Genomic DNA, 24,130 nt, shown 5'->3' with positions numbered 1-24,130 from the left:
TACAACTTTCATTCCAAAAATATTTATTTTCTCTCTCTTTTTCTCTTTCTTTTCTCGTCATATCTTCCATCGATCAACCCTTTGATTCACTAACGACTCAGTAAGGCCAAGAAGAACCAGTTGTCAGACCGTAAATACCGCTCCTGAAAAAAAGGTTATTAATTGAATATAAATTCGGTATAGTAGCAAATAAATTATATAGAAATTCGACACACGAAACAAACGCTCAAGATGCTTCATGATAAACTTGTCTGCAGTATTTTACAAGAAGGACTTGATGGCCTACCGCGAACACCGCAGTTCGCAAATTGCGGGTATCTATCTATGTCACTCTAATCACGCCTTATTTGGAGTAAAAGAAAAAGATGCCCGCAATTTGCGAACTTTGGTATTCGCGTTGGGCATTTTAATCATGAAAATCGGTTGCTGGCTATTGTGACAGCAAATATAATTAGGTATGTGCTATTACAGCAAACACATATGCAATGGAATAGGAGTTTTTATTTGTCTTACCCTCGTTTATTTACGTTACTATTCCCCATGTTGAACTGCGCACCAGTACACTGATTGTTTTGGGCCTGGTTTAGGTTACCGCAGAGCCGCCCAACAAAATGGTTGAAGTAAACACTAGACGCAAAGAGGGAGTGAGCTCGTTCGTGTGAACAGGAGCTATCGGGACATCCTGGCTGCACGCTTCTGCCACCGTTGGGATAAAAGTCAGCGTCACCAATGGGATTAAAGATACCGAGAATATAGCCATCAGTATGGATGCCTTCTACATAAACGCCGGAGTTGCTATTTATAGCATTAGAGTTAGTTTGCCAAAGAGGACCAGCTGGATCCAACCCTGAAAAAAGACAAGGACACCCATTAAAAAAAAATCCTGAAGTTTAAAAGCAGTGTTTGATATTGCGCAACATACCAGTCACTCTGGCAGGTCGTCCACCCGCTTGGCGTCCAGCTACACCAACAATATGAGCCCCTAAGCTAAATCCAACTAAGTGTACGTTTGTCCACACTCCTCCTCCAGTATTTCTAAGCCAAACCACGAAGTCGCCAAGCGCCTGCCCAACGCTGGGAACACCTGCCACTGCGGTGATGTAGTTTGAGCCAGCAAGCGTGCGCCAGTCCACTACAATAACGTTGGCATCTTCCACGGCCAGGAAAGCAGATGTAATGACACCGTTCAAGCCAGAGTTGCCGCTACCGTTCCAGCCATGAACGATGACTTTTAAAGGTCGGCTGGCTACGTAGTTCGAACTCCACAAGGAGTTAGCGTTACCGTGGATGATTACTTGTGGATTATTAGGATTCCATCTGTAAAACAACCGAAGTCTTAAACGGCGAATACACTTCACAAACTGGGAAGACCTGTACGGATATGATGGTTGCACCTGTACAGTCCGTGGCCTAACTTGTCATGCGTCACACTCCCTCTTAATATGGCGAGTTGATATGGGATAATTTGAGCGATAAATTGTAAAAACTGTGAAAATTGTGATTACTTTTGTTTATATACATGTAAGTATTTATGTAATTATCTGGAATGAATCTGCCTTAAATACATATTACCGTGTATACAACCAATACGCGTTGTTTGCTCCATTTCTGGAATTTAGTAACGCATAATCGACTGGCTCCTGCAAATCTACTAGATGATTTTTACCATCGCCGTCGGGCATCCAAATATATCGGCTCTCACCGTCGACATAGTGGCTATTATCCCCAGGCGTAAGAATTTCATTACTGGCCGAGGCACACCCTGAAACACACAAAATAATCAACTGATAATAAATAATATTTATAGATTGCTAAAGATCTTATCAATATTATATTTTGCTTAGCACTAACATGCTACAGCGGAAATAAAAACCACTAGAAGCTTCATAGCTACTCCGGTATTAAAATGCAAAATCCTCAGCTGGGGTATTTATCAAAGGTTTATCAAAAAAATGATAACCGTAGAATTAAGCGCTAATTATACATATTCTACAACACCAATCAATCGTAATTATCAGACTTCTGCTCTAAAACAGACTTTATGAACTATAGATATTCGTAGGTACAATAGTCCAAGGTATATGTACCCGGAGTTCAAAATAATGCCGGTCTAGTACTTCTGGCAGCCCAGTTTAAACTAAACGTCATACACAAATCAATTTATTTTATTCTGAAGAAGCCTTTTTAATCATAAACTGAAATATGACGACAACACGAATGTCCTTTACCTTATTTTTTTGGCTATCCCAGTCCATTTACGCAACGGAAGTATGACAAAGAAAGATACCCGCAATTTGCTAACTTCCGCTTTCACGGTTATAGCCCTGGCTACCATAGGACGTATACCTAATGATACGCAATCAGTACAGAATAAAACTGTTATCTCACCACACTTAGCAACCGTATTGGAATCAAGTGACGTTGGAAAATAAATTTGAACTTGGAACCTTACCTAGAGTCATATCAAGCTAAATCGGCAGCGATTTTGATAGCATAGATTGTGCAGGTGTAACTTTAAACGTTAAACTTTAATTAAATTATATTATGACGTTTAAATTAACAGTTGCACAGTCTGTGTTATCAAAATCGCTGCCGAGTTACTGACTCAATTGCGCTAGAATATGGTACACAATTGAATGAGTTTTCTTAGTTTTAAGCTGAATATATCATCATATATCATAATATACTAAATAAAAAGTGACAAAACTCTCCAGTAGTCGAGTCAAGATAGAGTTAGCCGCAAAAGCTGAAGATGCCAGTTCCTAACCGGTCTAGACCACTGGAGGACTTGTCACTTATTAGTCGGTAAATGACGTTTATTTCAGTACATTACGAAGCAGGAGGTCCCGAGTTTGAATCCTGGTAAGGGCATTTCATTTATTTGTGTGTTTATCACAAGTAATTCAGTGTTTATTTAGTCATGTGCAATAATTAACGAGGTGAATATATAGGTTATACCAAGCAACTTTAATATACTACTGTTGGTCCCGCAACCCCGAAATCGCGAAAAAAAATGGCTGTTTCATACATTTTGACTGTCTGACCTTGACATTTTCTACGGGAGAGTAATTTTTTTCTTTACGATTTCGGGATTGGTCCATAATAAATGTTGCTCAATATGACCCATATATATTCCACCCGTAAATTGTTGCAGATAACTAAATAAACAGCCTGTATGTATCATCGTCTAGTTTTATTTTAGGACTACGTCGATCTATATGCCTACTTAAAATCACAAATCAAACATATTTTAATTACAAAAAAAATGTTTTGCTTCCTAGTTCAGTTTTTAATTTTTAACTTACGGCATAAGTGAAGGGGGCGAAGTGCGCCTGCCATCTAACTTTGCCTACCCCTATATATCTACGAGTATATATATATTAAAGGTAGGCGTATATTAAGTGTATACTGCCTATGAAACTGATGGTCCCGGGTTCAAATCCTGGTAAGGGCATTTATTCGTGTGATGGGCATGGATATTTGTTCCTGAGTCATGGTGTTTTCTATTTATTTAATTATTTATATATTATATATATCGTTGTCTAAGTACCCTCAACACAAGCCTTATTGAGGATTACTGTGGGACTTAGTCAATTTGTGTAATAATGTCGTATAATATTTATTTATACTGTGGGCACTTTCTGTTTCTTCGTAATATAAGGTAAAAAAAAATACTGTAAAAGTGCCAAGTCACCCAAAAGATCTACTTCTTCTTCTGAAAATCCTTAGTAGGTAGGCACTAGTTTAAAGCGGTCAAGCTATGACTGAATATGACATAGTTCATATATGTTCTGTTCATATTCAGTGCAGTATATTTAGTAGCAGCTACATACTTACTTACTTATTTATTTATGTCAAGCGGAGCCCGTGAGCAAATGAGCCGTGGCAAAATGCCGGGACAACGCGAGGAAGAAGATTTAGCAGCAGCTACGGAAACATACTTCAAGCCAAGCATGACTCAATTTAGTCGTAAATTTAATATTTTTATCAATTCATATATTTACATTAATGGCTATTATAAGAACAAAAATAAAATACCGTTTTTGAGAAAAATATTTATTGGCATGATTATTAAGTGAAGATCCTTAGTAAGGCCAAGAGGCGCTGGTCGTTAATCCGTATAATCCATTTCTGTAACAGAGTCAAATACAGTAAGATTAGAAAATGACAAAATAGATTATAGAACGTTACACATTAACTAAAACTGATATAACTAACATAAAAACAAATCCAAAGAACCACAAATGTAAATTCTGCCCTATCACGCGTAACATCGAACACGCATTTACCGTACTTAATTTTTTCATAAATGGGATATGGATGCTTGCCTGTTAATATATATTCCGATAATTTCATTAGGTAAAATTTTCAAAAGGCACATCCTGTAATTTTAAGGTAATTATTAATAATTTAAAAAGACTATAGAGTTTAGATACCTACTGTAAAATGTAACATTAAAAATATTGTAGATAAATAAGCTACACGGATGTTTGGTACAAGTATCTACCTAATATACCTATACCATGCTGAGATGAGGCCATTTCGTGGCACTTTACTTATAGTTTATATGTTTTTGTTATATGTAATTTGTCTCGTTTATGTTTACGAATAAAAATATTTCAATTTCTATTATTTATCTTAGAAATAAAACACTTACCCTTGTTTTGAAAGAACACCGTTGCCCATTTGGAATGTGCCTCCCGAGCACTGGTTATTTTGAGCTTGGTTGATGTTGCCGCATAGTCGGCCATTCAGATGGTTGTGACGGACAGTGGAGGCGAACAGCTCGTAGGCACGGCTGTGGGAGCAGGTGCTAATCCAGCAGCCGGGCTGGGGGTTTCTGCCACCGTTGGGATAGAAATCAGCGTTGCCGCTGGGGTTAAAGATACCGAGAAGACCTCCATCGGTATGAATACATTCAACGTAGATACCAGCGTTGCCACTTATAGCGTTACTGTTTCCACTCCACAGTGGACCAGCAGGGTCTAGGCCTGCGAAAAAAAAATGCTTATGCAATATCGTGTATCGTGTACATACCTAGTGATGAAGGAAAATATTATTTACATCAATTAAAGGACAGCCAAAGGGAAATAAATATTACATAATGACTGTGATCCAGCTTAATTAAAACATACCAGTTACTCGCACTGGCCGCCCGCCTGCAGTGCGGCCAGCGTTGGCGACGACGTGAGCTCCCAAACTGAATCCAACCAGGTGGACATTATTCCAGTTTCCACCAGCGGTATTGATCAGCCACACCAAGAAATTTCCAAGGTGTTGTCCAACATTAGGAACACCAGCGGCGGCAGTAGCGTAGAGACCGTTAGCCAGAGCTCGCCAGTCCACAACGATAACGTTGGCATCAGAAATGGCCAAAAAGGCATCTCTAATTAGAGGGTTGATGGCACTGTTTCCATCACTGTTCCATCCGTGGACGATAACCTTTAACGGGCGACTGGCGACGTAGTTAGAAGACCAAATGGTGTTAGCGTTGCCATTAACAATTACTTGCGGGTTGGTGGGATTCCATCTAAAAATATTAATAACAAATTAGTTGAAAACCCAATCGAATAGTGGTATTTCTATTATTTATATGCATAATCAATTATATATATTTGGAATTAAAATGATTGGATTAAGTTTTTGAATGTAATCAATTTAATTACTAACCTGGTATAGAGCCAGTACTGATTATTGGCGCCGTTTTTATTGCGCAAAAAAGCTTCATCCACTGGTTCCTGCAGGTCTACTAGATGGGGATTTCCATCGCCATCAGGCATCCAGATATACCGGCTTTCGCCCTCGACATAATGGCTGTTATCCCCTGGCACTAGAGGAATAGCGGTTCCAGCGCACACTAAAAACAGAAAAAAAAACATATAATAAAAATAGTTAAACACAAACAAAATTCTACAATCAATATAAACTAAGGTCAGGTGGGGTATGAGAAACTACTTTATTTTGCTCGGGGCAAGTTGCCACCGTATGAGGAAAGTCCTTTTAGTTAAGTATTTTTAAGTTTTATTCAAGTCTTAGTTTTATTATTAGTATTATAATTTAATTTAGTTTTTAATATCTTTAAGTATCTCAAACTTTTTTTCCCTACAAGTGTTTCTCTTGACCCATAGTTCCTGTTACCCCACGTAACATTATACGTAATTACGTAAAACGCCTTAAAGCCTTTAAGCAAGCAACAAATATTTAGGTATAAAAATACTAACACGCTACAAGGGCGGATAACACCACCAACCGCTTCATGGTTATTGCTAATTTGCAACTTCGGTGTCATATTATATTTTCAATCGTTTTGTCCTGTTTTATCATAATTAGATACGACAGTTATCATCATTAAGTGTATTTTGAACCGATAATAACTACGTGTCCTCCTCTCAGCTGCAATATTGTTTCTAGGCTAGGATTCCGTACCTATATTCTAATAACCAGCTCAAAGTGCCGTTTGGAGGTATCATATTTGAAACGTGGCCGCTACTTGAATTGAATATGCGAGTCCCGGATATCTACCTACACGCTGCGCTGAACATCTGTATTTCCAGAAAAAGAGCGAAGAATCTTCCTGTAATGTCATGTAAAGCTGACCTCGGCTTTAGTTGACATATAATATGTACTACAAGAGAGTCGTCTTCGTTAGTTATGTGGGAAACAAATTGTCACGAAATGGACTGATGCTGCTTGCAATGGTAAGAGGAGAAATAAGGAACAATAAGTATAGGAACTGTGTAGAGAATGACATGTGTCTACTTTATTACACAACTCAAAAATTATAGAAACACTCCTCTAACTACTTTACTTCATACATATAATTATAATCATTCTACACAGTGAAACATTTCATATTTCAAACTCATAGTTTCTTAACCACCGAAACACCGACCAGAAAAGAGGAACTAGAGTCTAAGAGCATTTTCAACAATGAAAACCTGCAATACTTAACACATAATCGCATTTCTTCTTCGACCACTGAACTCTAAACATGCCTACCTACTTTTGGATTAATCTGAGCATAATTACATTTATAATACCACTAATTACAGAACAAAATATGATAAAAAGGATTTGTGCGATAACATAGAAATAAAACATATATAGATATTGCATTCTTGTATGAAAAATGAAGTTGCTGGTGGTAATTCCTGGCATATTTGCATGTAAGTTATTATCAATAAATAACTTTAGGTAATTCATTACACCAACAAAGGGTACTAGAAAGAGACGTAGGCCGATTGCCCGGTGGATAGACGACATAGTACAAGTGGCTGGCAAACAGTGGATGAATACGGCGAGCAATCGGGAAACTTGGAAATCACTAGAGGAGGCCTTCACCTTCGGGTAGCGAGGGGTTCTTACTTAAAAATAATGTTTATAAATATATTATAAATCTTAATGTAAGCTTTGTTAAAATTCAGTCAGTTATTTATAAACTTAAAATTGTGTTGTTATATTTGTAATGTTTTAGTAAGAAATATAAGGCTTTTTTATTTTTATTTTATTTATTTATTTAATTCATTACACATTTCAATTTTTTTATAGGACATAATCATAGATACAATTATCTGAAGCGAATGACATTTTTCATTTTATTTTATATTGAGGAAAAAACATACATAGGCCGATTATACAAAAATGAAGATGCAGGGTTTTACATTTCTAAGTACTGAGATAATTCTGATCGAGATAATTTCCACTAAGATTTTCCATAATATTACAATACAATACAATACAAATCCTCTTTATTGCACAACCTCTGAAAATAATGTACATGGAAACACATAAAAAACATGAAGATAGAGGTAAACAACAGGCGGCCTTATCGCTACAGAGCGATCTCTTCCAGACAACCTTTAGGTAGTGGAGAACTGAAACTTAAATTAACTAATTAGGAGGTGCAAAAAAACTAAATAGCAAACTAAATTATTATAATATTGTTCTTAATTTTTGGAGTTTTTATGAGTCAGTTTACATAGTTCAAGCAAGTAAGTAAGTAAAAACTATCTCATTTAATTATCATTAAAGGTGGCGTATTTGTGATATGTTTCATCACTTGACTGGATGAAAGTTAATTACCTAATTAACTACCCCAATAACCCTCAAGTGATTGTGCATGGCAACGCTAACAAGATATGGAGCTCAAACTACAACGGCGCTTTCCCTTTGAAAATCATCGTGCATGGATGGAACACCGACGGAGGTGCCTGAAATAACGTGCACTTGGTCGGGTTTATTTTAGGAGCTCATATTTTTGGAACTGCTGGACTGCTGGACACATGGCACGGAGATGGCCGACAAGAGTTATAGGTGAACTTATAACCTGGCAAATATTTCATTATTGTATAAAAAAAGAATGATTAATATCCTTAATTTATTTTATAAACTTCAGGTCTGGATCCAGCTGACCTGGCTGGCGCGGCAATGGCAACGCATTGAACAATCGCGATGGCGTTTATGTGGAAACGATCCATACTTGAGGGCGACCTTCTTGATCTAACGGTGGAAAAAAAACCCTCAGCCTGGTTGGATCAGCACCTGTTCCCATTTACGGGCCACTGAACACTTTGCTGCTACCGTGTACCACAACCACCTGGTTGGAAAGCAATTTCCAAATGTCTGGGAAGCCGAATTAAGCACATCCTTTGAAGCTTCATTTCACATGGACAATGGAGACTGGAATAACGAGGGTACATAAAATATAACCTCATTACCTGCGATTTCAGCACGTGTAGTACGAAACCCCTACCTACCTATATATATATATATATATATATATATAGGTAGGTAGGGGTTTCGTACTAATATATATATATATATATATATATATATATATATATATTTATTACAGAAGCGGCCAGATAGCGCCGGTAAATGCATGGTAGATATACCATGCATTTACCGGCGCTATCTGGCCTTTTAAAATAAATCTGAAAAAAGCGTAAAAAAGAGAAAATACCTACTTACATTTTGTTCAATTAACGAGGTAAGATGGATGGAAGCTACGATTACTGTATTTTTCTAAATAAACTGTAATTGGGGAATTCAGCGACGAATAAAAGGTATTACATTTAATATGCATTTATTTTTTCTTATCAATGAGACCTACATTTTTATTGCAGTAAACTGTCCTTAATATTTTACCCATACAATGTAGGTACCTGATAATCCTGGTAAACCTACAACAGTTTGTTACGTTTACTGACCTATTAATTCAATATTGGTGCCTCGTTATCCGACAGAGAGCATGAAACGTGGCATAAGTAGGTACAGTCAGCGTCAAATACTTTGTAACAACCAAAGTGGCGAAATAGTTCGGTACACCATATATTTAGTATGGTGTACCGAACTATTTGGCCACTTTGACTGCTACAAAGTATTTGAAGCTGACTGTACATGTTATTTAGTTACAATAAAAATCGCCGGGTTGTAGTAGTTGTTGTGTCTCAGTTGGTAGAGTAATTGGTCCAGTATGCAGGAAGACTGCAGTTCAATTCAAATATGGTGAATTTTAAAATTTTACATTTAATTGAGATTCACTATTAGGTAAGTATTTTTTATGATTGTATATACCATTAATTTCACTTCAAGAAACTTTATCTCATTAAAATACAATTAAATACTACCTACGATCCAAAACTGGAATAACTGATGTAGCTGAAACTGCCGCCAAGCTCAAATGGGACTGGGCAGGACACGTCTGCCGTATGCTGGATGTTCTGTGGGCCAAAACAAGCACCCGCTGGGTCCCACAAATTGTACTTCGTCGGAGATTGCGGAACGAGCTTGACGCCTTTGATAGAGACTGGTGCAAGATTTCCGAGGATATGGACACATGGAAGAATTAAAGGAGGAATAATAATAATATAATAATATTAAACTTTATCTCATCAAAATCTACATCAAAAAAAACCTTTTTTTTTTAAATGATTATTTATGATAATTTTTGTTTCTTAGGAGAGTTCGTACAATATCAATACACAATGCAAATGTTGCTTACCGTTATTAGGTCTAACTATGGTAAGCAACCAAATTCTCGCCATTGATTTCAATTAACAACAACATTTGGTTTAAGAGAAATTAATTAGGGTTCCTCGTTAACATTCATTATTTATATGATGAGAAAAAAAAACTGCTTTACGTAATTCGTACTTCATGTTGTTCGCGTTGGATGGCTGTATCGCTACTCGTAGTTTTTATTTTAAAGGCAACAGGAGTGGTCATTTCTCCATACAGACGTACTCGACTGTTTTCTCCGTGGTTTTTGAAGCTAGAGCAATAATTTTTTAACACAAATTATTATTATTAATCTCTGTGTCGGATTGTTTTGCTTTTTTTGATGTTTTTGTTTCTTATGGCGCTGGTGCATTTCAAATATTCGCATAAACGACCTAATTTCCTAATTTTTTTTGTGTTCCTGCCGGTGAGTAAGGTTGCCAGAGCTCAGCGAGGGGGGGCGGGTTTAGGGTCGGCAACGCGCATGTAACTCCTCTGGAGTTGCAGGCGTACATAGGCTACGGAGACTGCTTACCATCAGGCGGACCCTATGCTTGTTTGCCACCGACGTAGTATTAAAAAAAAAACATTACTAGACCGCAAAGAGAAGCATGGTATTCGAAACTAAAATCAATTAGCCTAAAAAGCAAATAGTCCGACAGATAATTTCATTAGCATTTAGATCTCAATATTTCGTCAATTTTGGTTAAGTTTTGGAGGAGGAAATAGTCGAGTACGTAACATCGTTTTTTGAGATTTTTACGCACTAGTTTTAGGGGCCGTAGGGCCGCTTACGTATTATATATTTACGTATTTGATATTATATATTTATGATATTTATTTATTCCCATAATATTTATTTATTTATTATTTGGCCAAATAAGGCCAGCTATGTATGGGTGATCTACCATTTGAGGGATCATATACGCCCGCAATTATTTACACATCGTTATAAGATTACAATTTACATATCCTGTTGATTACTTTTAATAAATCGTAAGAGGACCCTCTTGAGAAACTACGACGCGTCTAAAACCACTACCTAAAAGTGATTAAAAACTACTATTAGATTAGGCACTTTTAATTTAATTGAATGGTAAATTATAAAGTAAGTAATCGAATTACCTACGCATCTTATGCATTATAAATACAAAAGTCACACCTTTCAATAGTAAGGAAATGATATCATCTGTTCTTGTATTCGTAATTTTAGCAGGTGAGCAGGTTTGCCATATATTGTTACATATAGAGAAACATCATTACGATCTTAACCGGACCATCAGTCTTCCTACTTACCTTCAGTTGGACGCCATCCCAGGCTGCGTCTTCTGGTATGTGGCTGCTACTCAAGCACCTGTCTAAGCTACGACCAAGACCATGTATCTGTGGCATCTTTATGAGCTATTACACCAGCCTTAGTTCTTTTACGGATATCTTCATCCGTAATCTGACATCGCAATTACCAAGACTCCATGTATATGGTATAAAATGAAAGAAAAATATGATAGTTATTAGAAACTATAGGTACGGACATTGACATATTTCTGAGAATAGCAGTCAAAAGATATTTATAACCCCAAAAATATAAATAAGTAAGTAACAGTCGTATACTTGTCGTGTTTATCAGCTGCTTGTCTATTAATATGATTAACAGTATTACCTATATCATAATATCACGGTTACAGCTGCATCCGCAAGAAACAACAAAGATGTAAGCTTTGAAAATTGGAGGGGTTACAAGCCTGGTGACAGGATCTTCTATTTTCCCGGGGAAGATGGTAAAATACACAAAATCGATTCCTGGGCACCAATCGATAGAGATTTTATATCGGTTACACCCGCATCTGTACGGAATAACAAACATGTAAGGTTTAGAAATTGGAAGGGTTATAAGAATGGTGACAGGATCTTCTATTTTCCCGGGGACAATGGTAAAATATACAAAATCGATTCTTGGGAACCAATCGATAGAGATGCAATACGCAACTACACTTGCTGGCCTGTCAATAACGGATATTGGTTGTACACAAGGTATTATTTCTAAAAGCTATTTTTGAAAACTTACCTACTTTTTATCCAAGTAAATATAGAGTAACTTATGCATATTTGGTTGCTGAGCGGAGTCAGCCATCACAAAAAGCCGAGAGAAGAAGATGATCTGCAACTGACACTACAAAAGATTTATCAATGATAGTTACACATAAAACGTAGTGGTTATATTCTCTTCGGTTATATCTAAGATACTTATTTTAGTACCTAGGCAATAATCAGGTTTCGTTCTTAAATAAATATATTTTAACAGGTCGAATGCAAAAGAAAAACAGATTCTGATAATGGGGAATAAATCCAGTGTACGAAATTCAAATTTCGACCCCAACAAACCTACCGTTTTCACATCTCACGGATGGTTAGGTGACGGTAACACCGAAATGAATCAACTTCTTACTAAAGGTTGGCATTAAAATCAATGTTAAATATTAGTCGATATATATATAATGTATAAATATTTGTAATTATTTAGAAATGTATGTAATCATATAATTTTTTAGCTGGGACTTTTTGCGCCTGGAATAATTCGTGGTGGATTATTTGATTGGGCGTTATTGGTTGTTTTTTGTGCATTCATTTTATAATGCCTTGTGTTTTTGTCTCTTATATTTATTATTATTAAGAGCTCATAGGATATTAGTTCTTTATATTTTAAACTTAGATTAGGGCATTTTTCTTGGAAAATATGTATTTGCAATGTTTTGAATTTGTTATAAAAAAAATGCATATATTTAATTATGTAACCGCCGTACAGATCAGGATCTCGACGACTCAAATAAAACTTCGATATTTATTTTTCCAATGTACTGGTTACAAGGGTTCTATTGCCAAAACGGTTAAATGTTGATAGTATGGAAGATGATGAGAGAGAGTGATTTTGCAATATTCGATCAGTACAAAAGGTAGTTTAAATTTAGGTACTTCTAATTGGCCGCGATACTGAATATGTGGAACGCTCCTATTGGTGCTTTTGAAAAGCCTCCGAATACTAGCCGAGCCCGACGGCTGCGTTTAGCTACTGCATTAGGAATATTTTTATATATTAATAAGTTATACATTTGCAACAAATTATTATGTTTCAGTTTTCCTTAAAGACGCTGACGTTAACGTCATAGTCCTTGATTGGAGTGGGCTGTCCAAGATGGGATATGTGACAGCAAAGGAGTCAGTTCCGAAGGTGGGCCGAATGTACGGGCAGTTCATTTACTGGCTACATAAAAACTTTCACATGGCCTTGCAGAATATCCACCTAGTGGGCCACAGTCTGGGTGGCCACTTAGTTGGCAGCGCAGGGAGAGAGCTTCAAGGGGCTGCGCAGAGAATAACAGGTTATGAACATTTATTTACCTTGTTCTCATCTCCGATTCATTTATTATTATGGCCTGCTTTTATTTTTACCCTCTGCCTCTATCCCCATTCTGGCTTTTTCTGGCGTTTTATTTTTTACATGCTAAACTGCTATGAATAATTTCTTCAAATGACACATACGAGTATGTATTAGTACTTATAGAAAAACGATATTTGAAATATACTAGTATGTTTTAGCATTTTTTGCTACATAAGTCCTATATTATTAATTTATTATGATATATATTTCATTAAGAAACACTTATTTACTTCCGTGAGTTTTATGCACCTACGTAAACGTTTGGTCATAAATTAGCAGTAAAAGTAAGAAACTCTTTACCTTATAACATCCGCCAAAAAATTTTTACATACAAATAATTAAGTACCTACAAATCAAGCTGAAATCAAACTATTTTTTTTATTTCAATTAAATATTTACTGTTTGTACAGCCCTCGACCCAGCTGGCCCTCTATGGTGTTATGATAAGCGCCGTCTATCCAGAACAGATGCACACTACGTCGAGGTCATCCACACGAACGCCTACATGGCCGGCTACCCCAAACCTTGCGGCCACTCCGACCACTACCCCAACGGAGGCTCGTTTATGACCGGCTGTCATGTTTTGGACTTGATTTGTCATCATTCCAGATCCTGGAAATATATGGCTGCCAGTGTTGAGCACAATGAGTTTCTGGCTAATAAATGTTCAAGTGTATGGGAAGCGTTTAATGATCGGTGTTCAGGGGCTGGAGGGCTGATGGGCAACAGCTTTATCGCAAAGAAACAGTAAGTATTCTTCATGCTTTACCTTAGTTGCACTGACGCATAAATCTACAAACAAATTAAATAACTTTTTAAAGATTTAATATAATGATCATATAATATATTACAAAATAAAATTACTACGTGCCAGAGCGGACTGGTGCGCAGTATGTTAAATATAAAAAGAATAGACAGTATTCGCCACACTAAAATAAGATACATCACCAAAGCAACAGATGGCTTGGCATATGCTCTAGCACTGAATTGAAAGTGGGCTGGACACGTCGCGCGCCTTCAAGACCAGAGATGGACAAAACTTGTGACCGCATGGAGGGGACCACCAGGCAAAAGCAAGCAAGGGAGACCCCGAAATCGGTGGGAGGATGAAATCAAACATACAGCGGGCCCAAAATGGATGCAAACTGCAAAATACAGAGACGATTGGTTCACCTAGGAGGAGGCCGTTTCCTGCAGAAGGGTTCTTGCAGAATAACGCTATCATAATAATTTTTTTTTTTAAATAATTTTGAGTTATCTTAAAAATTACTAACACTCTTTTTTTACGATACTTACCTACTAACAATACTACTTTTTGGAACTAAATATAATATAACTGTAAATTATCTGTAAGAAATAAAAGCTTTTTTATTATTTTATTAATATAATGATCTTGAACTCAAATAAATAGGGATATCATACTGCGAGTATACCTGTTATCACGGTTCATAAATTTTTCAGCTTTAATAACATACCGTTACTTAAAACTTAAAACCCTACATTTGAAGTTTTTATTCTTAATTATAAAAACGTTAGTAAGTTGTTATTCATCATTATTAATTATTTCCATGTTCGTTATTTTCAGATCTGGACTTTATAGAATAAACACACTTGCAGATTATCCTTACATCGATGTAAAGATTGTTAATATTTACTCACCATTATTAAAATTGCGTTAGAGTAAAAATTGCCTATCATTATAATTACCCACTACGCACAATACGCCTCTAGTAAAGATAAGGTAGAAAATGTGAAATGAATAAGTCAAGGAGAATCGAGATCTTGCCGATATTATTGGATTGCTGAAAGGAGTTTATTCCGGAACTGACTCCTTTGTTGCTTGCGCGACAGCTGGATAAACTACCCCCTATACTATGGGATCATTTGGATTTGGATGTATACAGCACGCGGGAGCTCGCTTCGTTGTTAGTCCGACAAGGTAAATGAATACATGAGGCCAATTCGAACTTACATTTTGATAGATATCAAAATGATGTAATTTTGCTGTCATACGCAAATTCCGGTACCTAATGAAGAATGATTACGATAAAATGTCCCAAACAGACTGAGTATCTAAACTACTGCTACAATTTTTTTTGTCAACAGTTGCCCAACGCGAAAAATTGTTGGCCTTCGGCTTCGTATGGAGAGTTGGCCGACTTTGACGACCTGTCCCATTGAAAAAAAAATCGCGTCAAAAAATTTTTTCTTTTCATTTTCCTCATCTGAACATGATAATCAAATTTGCCCTTAAACGGATCCCCACTATTTTATAATATATCCCTACAAGGTATAAGATAGATAAGGAAACATGGACCACCAAAAATGAAATGGGAAGACGAAATCGTAAAATTCGCAGGGAGGCACTAGACCAGACTGGCGAGAGATAGAAGAAAATGGAAAGGGACGGAAGAGGCCTTTGCCAAACTACTAAACGGATTTTCGTACCACTTTCATCTATCAATAGAGTGATTCTTGAGGAAGGTTTCAGTCTATAACTTGTTAAGGTTTTGTGTAAATTGGTTGAAATATAACGATGTTGTCGGAACGCTGCCTAATCCGTTTCGTTATAACAACACAATGTTTGGTGGGGTTGTCTCTCTTTTATGGGTCTACAAAAAAGTTCGCGATGTTGAATATCTACCTTTTAACCCATTCATGGCCAAGACCCGTCGAGCGTACACAATACGCCGGGCCGGGCCACCATACAAACTGTTTTTAGCTAAAACGTATAACTCAGCTTATGGGTCTCTGGCCTGGCGTGCACGCTAAATAAATCGCCGCTTATGAAGCCAGCCAGTTGAAGAACATAATGCAACATTTTTACTAACCACCTTTGATCTGTGCCTATCAAAAAAAGATTGCAGTTCGTAGGAATGAACATTTTTACTTTTTATACATATTTAACTTGCTGTGTTTGTTGTTGTTGTTGTTTTTTGGGTCAAATCTTGGAAGTTCAATTTGACCCATTTCCCGATTTCCGATCAAGATGAAATTTTGCATACATATATAAATCGAATAACAATTCAACATTATGATGACATGGAGCTGATCTGATGATGAAGGCAGAAAATGGCCATGGAAATTCTGTGATAAAACAACGCAAACTAATTGTGTTTGGGGTTGTTACAATAGTTTCGATACAAGGTCACAAAATACGAAATCACTAAACAGCACAGGAGGAGTATAAAGTTGCTGACGAATAAATCGTGACTAAATAATATTTCCCATAATACTCCAAAATACATCTCTAACAGGGGGGATGGGATGAATCATTTCTTGAACTCTTGTGAAAAATACCATATGAAAGATAATACCGCCGCTTGGATGCATTCATTGTTTATTGTCCAAGTATATCGGACAGCTTAAACCTGGTCGGTTATCTTTCTTTTGGTAAACGATAGTACTTTCTTTTTAATCTACCGTCGAAATGACGAAGACGTTTTATAAAACTTGCAAATATTTGTCACACGCTATTATGACAATACAATATTAGTGAATGGTGACTGTTTCTGTAACGAAACAAAATAAATGAATATTAACATCAATGTTATTACCCCTCACACATAACAAAATATTATTATACTTACTACGGTTTGGTAAATGTTGCTTGCCATCATCTAAACAGTAATCGGTTGCAAAATGTTATAATATCAAACAGCTTCAACATGAAATAAGCTTTAAATCCAGCCAATAACCTTTATTTTGGCCTGCTGCGGAAACATTTGTAGTTTTTACAAGTAGCGCCAGGCCACATGGATTTGTCTATTTGCTTGCAACGCGTATTTATCTAGAATTTCATTATATTTGCTATATTGCACTGATAGCAAACCAAAATTGAATATTCTAGGCTGTATTTTCATTAAAAAAAACGTGTTTATATGTTAAAGGCGCTATCCGCAGTTAGTTCTAATTTTTACCACCTTATGCGGGATCGCTTTGCTTACCCCCACCATGCACTTCGCACGAAGCCAATATGGAGTCGCGCTAGACGCGGCAAATAGTGTTAGACCTTTTGGTGAACGTAAAACGATGACACTACGTAGATAAGAATACAAACATGTGGATTTATATCAGAGGACTTAATGTGACCATAGAACTATACTTAATGTGCATAATAGGACCTTTCCATCCGAAAAGGGTAAATCTTATACTTACAACCGTTAAAAAACATGATAAACTTGTACATCATAGGTATATGCGTTTTAAGTTACGCAAGTAAAATTACGTCCAAATACAATATTTCCCTGGGATAATAATAATACATGATGATACTAAGCAGTAGTGTTAACTTAGCCAACTGCATATTATAGAGCATTGTTAGTAAATTGAGCTATAAGTAGTGTGATTAATACTAGGTAATAGGTATTTATTAACGCAACGGTATATTATATAAGTTTTTTTTTTTTCAGGCTTAGTTCTGGATTTTAAATAAGTGGCGTAGGTAGTCAATGCGTGTGCGACGCAAAACTACATAGTATTCAAACAGCCTAGAAGCTGAAAATAATTATCAAGGTGTTGTTCTATTTTTAGGCGGTAAAGTTTGGTACAAATTTTACTTTCCTAAGTATTTACCCCGTACTTGTCCTTCTTGTCATTAATTGAATTGTCAAGGATAATAAACGTATGTAAATAGCTGAACCCTAATCTACAAAAGAGCAGTATTTCCCAATATTTATAAATTTTACATAAAGAATACGTATTTAAAAATAAATTTACTTTGCAACATGTGGCCGAAACGTATTAGTCATCAGAGATACGTTATACGCATGTGTATCGAATGTTTTCTTTATCTTTTACATACGACAGTAATAAAACAAAAAAATATGATAAAATTAAATAAACAATTCGTTTTCAGAGCAGGTAAAATTAGGTCTAAGTCCAATATATCCCCAGAATAATAATGTATTTGTAGCCGCCGTGCAGGTCAGGATCTCGACGACTCAAATAAATTTTTTACAAGGGTTCTTGACAAAACGGTTAAATGTAGAAAGTGGGTGTTGATATGGGTATTGAAGTGGGTGTGGACGATGATGAGAGTGAATTTGCAATATTTGATCAGTACAAAAAGTGGTTTAAATTTAGATGCCGCGATACAGAATATGTGGAGAGCTCCTATTGGTGCTTTTGAAAAGCTTCCGAATACTAGCCGAGCCCGACGGCTGCGTTTAGCTACTGCATTGAGAATATTCTATATAATAATAAGTTGAATTCGCAACAGTATTACATACTAATTTGATTTAGATTTCACCACATCAGGGTGCGTAGACAAGATGCCAATCGTTAATGCTCCGTAGCGAACGAAACGCAACTGTCTCTGTCGCACTAATATGGAAAAGTGATAGAGAGAGAAAGCTACGCTACTACGGAGCGTGAATGATTCGCATCTTGTGTACGCACCCAGTAGTGCTAACTTAGCTATGAGACTCTAATAATTAGAACACTCTTAATAATTGAACTAATATAATGTGATTAATACTACTGTATTACAAGAGTAACGATATTTTTTATTAGTTTTCACAAGCTTAGTTCTGGATTTTGCACGAGTAGCGAATTAACTCAATTAGTTTATGACACGATACAGTCGGCATTAAAACTGTTCAGAAGCTGAAAATAGTTATCAAATACATGTACGGACACACACATGTATATGATAACTATAATATTTTAACACATTCACCGCTAAGCTATACGGTCGTAGCGATCCGTCGTAGCCGTCGTAGCCGATAACATATGGGTTTCATTTCAAGGTGTTTAGCGAATAAGCTTGGTAGAAGCATAACGACAACGTGTCGTTATCATCGATGAGTGTATTAAATAATAGTAGTATTGTAATATAAAGTATAGGCAATTAATAATTATTCGAACTTGGCTAGACCTCTATAGTGTACCTACGTAAATCTTTACAAAAGAAATAATATTCGTCATATCGTTGAATCAACATTGATAATCAATAGATTATCTAATTAACAATAAGGTACTACTGTAATTATAAAACAATGGGTATGAAATAGACTAATCGTAGTTTCTATCAGCTTTCGTGAAAATGAAGTGGTTTGTCCTGATATCCGTCGCTATAGCAGGTATATAGTTATATTAACGAATTGTATGGCTGCATTTTAACACTGACAATAGTTATTTGTTTTACAAGGGGGCAACGTTGTTGAACCCTTCATGCAAATATTGAAAATCGAGATTCCGAAATGGAACCATGAACATAGCGGCACGAGGGTTAAACAAACTGCTACCAAATGAAACACAAAAAATTTCACCACACCAACGCGAGGAAAATACTAATTGTAAAACATTACAACTCAAATCTAAATGAACGCTATTAAATATTTATCATTCAAAATCATATTTAATTAAAAGTCAATTATACCAGTCAACATGAGTAAACGACTCAAAAATCGCAGCACCTTACTTTGTCACTCTTGTGGATAAAATGCAACTTTGTCATCGGTTTTCGAATAATTAAGAGCATCAAATTACAAGCTGGTGTGGTGAAAAATAATAATTTCACTCTCAAAATAATGCAACCTCACGAAAATAGTTGAACATATAAATATTTAACAATATTAAGGCTTAATATGGATTATATTATTTAAAAAAATTGTTCCGATTACAATAGGTGTTAAACACTAATCGTTTCCTGACAAAAACTTTGTCATTATCAAATTAAAAACGTGCTTACCTATATTTTTGTAATTTTTGTTACCCGATTATGGGAAGGCATAATTTGTTTAAGTAAAAAACTTGATTGTTGCATTGTTTTCCAGTTACGTCTGCGAGCGTCATCAAAGACCCAACCGAGGGTTACCAGGATGGGGACAGATACTTCCTGTTTCCGGGTGACGGAGACAACATACTCCATCTGGTAGACACACTCGAACCAGTCGACGAAGAATTCATCCGGGACTACGCAAGAAACCCGGATAACAATGGCTACTGGCTGTTTACACGGTATATCTTACTCGTCGGCAACCCTGACTGAATTTCTAGTAGGATTGTCCCGACTAGTATGAAGGCCTCTACAGATCTTGCAACAAATCGCATGCTATTTTAGATAATGGCCATCTATCGATCAAATAAAAATAATATTTATTGCTTTTGACAACATCCTCAGCTTTTGGTTCTGACAAGTAGTTTCCATTAATGAAGTTCAAACGACTCGACACATTCTAAATTATGTACCTACTTACTGTTCGGTCTGAGGTCATTCAAACGTAATGATAGTGGGGTCCACCACACTGATTTCGAGCTACATGTTTACTTCTACTTTGGATCTAGAAGAGAGTCTAATCAAATAAAGTAGGTATATTAATTATACAATTACATCATATACTTAATTTATTTCTAACCCTTTCCACGTTTTCTCTCACTCTCTTTGTATATTTCTTCATCATCTGATGGTGAGTTCAGAAATCAATGGTGGTTTCAAGTTCAATATAATATGATTAAACTCCTATATCACGAACTTTACAATTCCCTAACATTTACAATTTTAATCAAAGGCTCGATATGTAACGACGTTTGCAAGCGTCAGTGTTTACTTGTTGGACTAGTACCTAATATATGGACGGTGTATTGTCAGGTGACAATAGTTATGGGGCCAAGTAGAATTTTTGTAGGCCAAGACTTCTGTGCGTCCAATATGTATGGTCACAGTGTTAAATTATTTGTTTTTGTCCAGGGCAAATCCTCACACGGCTCAATTTCTGCTGGATGGTGACGTGAACAGCGTCATCCAGTCCAACTTTGATTTGAGAAAAAATACCGTCTTCCTAGCTCATGGATGGAATGGTCATGGTGGAAATAATATGAACAAACATCTGACTGAAGGTACATATAATTATACTTATTATTTATTTTATCTTTCCTTTTAACCATTTCTTCAACTATGATTATGGTATATATATATAACTTTGAATAAGTAAAAAAATGCTGCTTCTACTAAAAGACAACGACGTCCGAGACGACGACCCGTCGGATAATAAAGAAATAATAAAGGACCCGTAATAAGTTATTACTTATATTAAGTACATATTTTTATGTAGGGTTGGTCGTCACACGATTTTCTGAATCTAATCCCACATTTTGATAAGCTTTTGTGTCGGTCAAATCCAGGAAGCTAAATTAGATCCACTACTCGATTTCCCATTGAGCTAAATTTAGTAAATCGGATGACAATGCAGTATTATGATGACATGGAGCTGATCTGATGATGAAGACAGATGGCCATGGGAACTCTGTGATAAAAGAACGCAAACTAATTACATATGTTTGGGATTCTTAGAATTGTCTTGATGAGTGTTTATAAGTAGCCTGTGAAAAGAAAAGAACCAAAAATGACTGCTAAGGCTTAGGGACCTGTAAAAAGAGAACCTAAATCAACCTTTTTATAGGCACCATATAATTGCAGCGTTAGTTATATACCTGTTATGTTCTCATATAGAGGGTAGATATAACTTATGTCAGTCTGTATCTGAACATTAAACGTAGCACATCAGTGTCCTATAAATTTGGAGTTTTCTTTGGAAACCTAGGTCTAGGACACAACAATTGGCGACGATATCGATATCTACGTGTGCAGAGAACGTTTTTTTCAATAAATTGGTTGGAAAAAAATGGCTACAACAAGTGCAAATGTAATGTTCGGCGGCAGTCTCAGTTTCGATCATCGGATTCACGAATGGAGCATTTTCAAGAGCAGACTGTTTCAATTCTGTACGGTTAATGATATTAATGAAACGACGGACAAGTCAGAAGTGAAACGCCGTGCCGTGTTATTGTCGGCCTTATCGGAAGATACCTACCGCATTCTTCGGGACTTAGGGGCACCAAACGAGATTGACGGCGCGGAATACAAGGTTTTGTTAAAACATCTCGATGCCCATTTCACGCCAAAGAGAAGTACTTTTGCGGAACGTTACACTTTCTACAAGGCTGAACAGCGTCCGGGTGAAGAATTGCCAGATTGGGCCGCGCGAGTGCGTAGCCTGGCCCAATACTGTGGTTTTAAAGCGGAGTTGGACAATGTGTTACGTGACAGGTTTGTCTTAGGGTTAGAGAACGTGAAAGAAAAAGAAAAATTGTTTGCCGAAAGCGTTGATACTTTGACGTTCAGCAAGGCATTAGAATTAGCGCAAAGTGTGCGTTGCGCGAGATTGGCTTTGCATAAAACGCAACCGGCAGTGCCCGAAACTCCAGTGTTCACCGTCAATACGTCGCGCGCGCAACGTAGCCCTCGTACTAGTTTGGAAAGTTGTGAAGTTTGCGGCTACAAAAATCACACTAAAGACCAATGTCGTTTTATTAATTATACGTGTCGTGTAAAAGTGTAAACAAAAGGGACATCTAAAACGAATGTGCAAGTCCAAAGTGCGAAGGAATTATTTTATAGCAGAGGAGGATAACGATATCATTCAAGGTGAGAGTGTTTACAATATTATAACAGTTAATGGGGAACCGATGATACAGATCGTCACGATAGCGGGCGAGCTTATTAGTTGTGAGATTGACAGTGGGAGCGCGGTTTCATTATTGCCCCATAATATCTTCGATAGGTATTTCTCCGAATTCGAGTTAAAATCGCCAAAGGTCGTATTGAAGTGTTATAATAGGAGTAAATTGGCACTTAAGGGCACCGTTACCTTACCCGTCACTTATGATGGGGAAACTAATCAGGTTATGTTTTTTGTTAGTGCGGAGAGCGATAACCGACCTACTTTACTAGGGCGTGATTTTTTTAGGGCTTTTAATTTGCAAATTTGTAAACAAAGCGTTAACAATATAGTAGAAGATGACTTAGGTTCTAAAATTATGACTAAGTATTCTAAGTTATTCACAGACGAACTGGGTTGTTTTAACAAATATAAGGTTACTCTCAAGGTTAAGCCGAATATGCCCTTAAAGTTTTTTAAGCCGCGCCCAGTGCCATTGCCTTTGAAAGGCAAGATAGAAACTGAAATTCAGCGTTTAGTGAATTTAGGGATTCTCGAAAAAGTAGATCACGCCGATGTCGCCACGCCGATAGTACCCGTGTTGCGCGCCGATGGAAATATTAGGATTTGTGGAGACTATTCGGTAACATTAAATAAGGCGTTATATGTTGATAACTATCCGGTTCCGCGTATTGAAGATTTGTTTGCTAGACTGTATGGAGGGGAAGAGTTCTCAAAACTCGACCTCTCTCGAGCGTACAATCAACTGGAGCTGGACGAGTCCCGGAACTTAACTTGTATAAACACCCATAAGGGTTTATTTCGTTATAATCGTTTAGTTTTTGGGCTCACAAATGCGCCGTATATATTTCAACAGACACTGGAAAGCTTGCTCGGCGACATAGACGGAGTTTGTATATTTATCGACGATATACTGGTGACCGGAGAAAACCGTGAAGTTCATATAAAAAGGCTAGAACAGGTTTTGAGTAGGTTAGAGGAGGCAGGTCTACGACTAAAACGAGATAAATGTGAACTATTTAAAAAATCGGTCGAATATCTCGGGTTTATTATTGATAAACACGGGTTGCATAAGTCACCAAAGAAAGTGGAAGCCATTCTAAGGTGTGTGCCTCCAAAGAATGCTACCGAACTGAAGTCTTTCCTGGGCTTAGTTAACTATTACAGATGCTTTATGCCTAACACGTCCAGTGTTTTAAAGCCTTTGTATTCGCTTTTAAGGAATGACGCG

General features: G+C 36.7%; 2 protein-coding genes and 1 long non-coding RNA gene across 3 annotated transcripts in view; 2 read left to right on the top strand and 1 right to left on the bottom strand.

Annotated features, from left to right (window-relative positions):
* Nucleotides 1–6: 6 nt before the first annotated feature.
* On the bottom strand, nt 7–6,308 carry LOC133518594 (uncharacterized). Its single transcript, XM_061852254.1, has 10 exons — nt 6,222–6,308; nt 5,671–5,857; nt 5,136–5,530; nt 4,658–4,991; nt 3,306–3,363; nt 1,852–1,921; nt 1,573–1,762; nt 923–1,317; nt 514–847; nt 7–143 (listed from the first exon to the last, which is right to left on the bottom strand). The coding sequence occupies exons 1-10, from the start codon at nt 6,256–6,258 to the stop codon at nt 98–100; spliced, it is 2,046 nt and encodes a 681-aa protein (XP_061708238.1). The 5' UTR covers nt 6,259–6,308; the 3' UTR covers nt 7–97.
* Nucleotides 6,309–7,144: 836 nt separating this feature from the next.
* Nucleotides 7,145–8,677, top strand: LOC133518865 (uncharacterized). The gene is made up of 3 exons (XR_009799545.1): nt 7,145–7,166; nt 8,032–8,313; nt 8,396–8,677. It is a non-coding gene; the product is annotated as an uncharacterized LOC133518865 (long non-coding RNA).
* A 2,112-nt stretch (nt 8,678–10,789) lies between these two features.
* LOC133518593 (uncharacterized) overlaps nt 10,790–24,130 on the top strand; it is a 17,331-nt gene continuing 3,990 nt past the window's right edge. The window contains exons 1-9 of the mRNA XM_061852253.1: nt 10,790–11,215; nt 11,685–12,030; nt 12,302–12,450; nt 13,131–13,376; nt 13,846–14,182; nt 18,294–18,298; nt 19,471–19,518; nt 20,215–20,398; nt 21,129–21,277. Coding sequence (XP_061708237.1) covers nt 11,179–11,215; nt 11,685–12,030; nt 12,302–12,450; nt 13,131–13,376; nt 13,846–14,182; nt 18,294–18,298; nt 19,471–19,518; nt 20,215–20,398; nt 21,129–21,277 — 1,501 coding nt within the window. The 5' untranslated portion in view covers nt 10,790–11,178. The remainder of the gene's footprint in view (nt 11,216–11,684; nt 12,031–12,301; nt 12,451–13,130; nt 13,377–13,845; nt 14,183–18,293; nt 18,299–19,470; nt 19,519–20,214; nt 20,399–21,128; nt 21,278–24,130) is intronic.

Source organism: Cydia pomonella, chromosome 6 (assembly GCF_033807575.1).
Source record: "Cydia pomonella isolate Wapato2018A chromosome 6, ilCydPomo1, whole genome shotgun sequence".
In the NCBI taxonomy this organism is placed as follows: Eukaryota; Metazoa; Arthropoda; class Insecta; order Lepidoptera; family Tortricidae; genus Cydia; species Cydia pomonella.
Note: the sequence above shows the minus strand (reverse complement) of the source record. Positions and strands in the feature narration are given on the sequence as shown.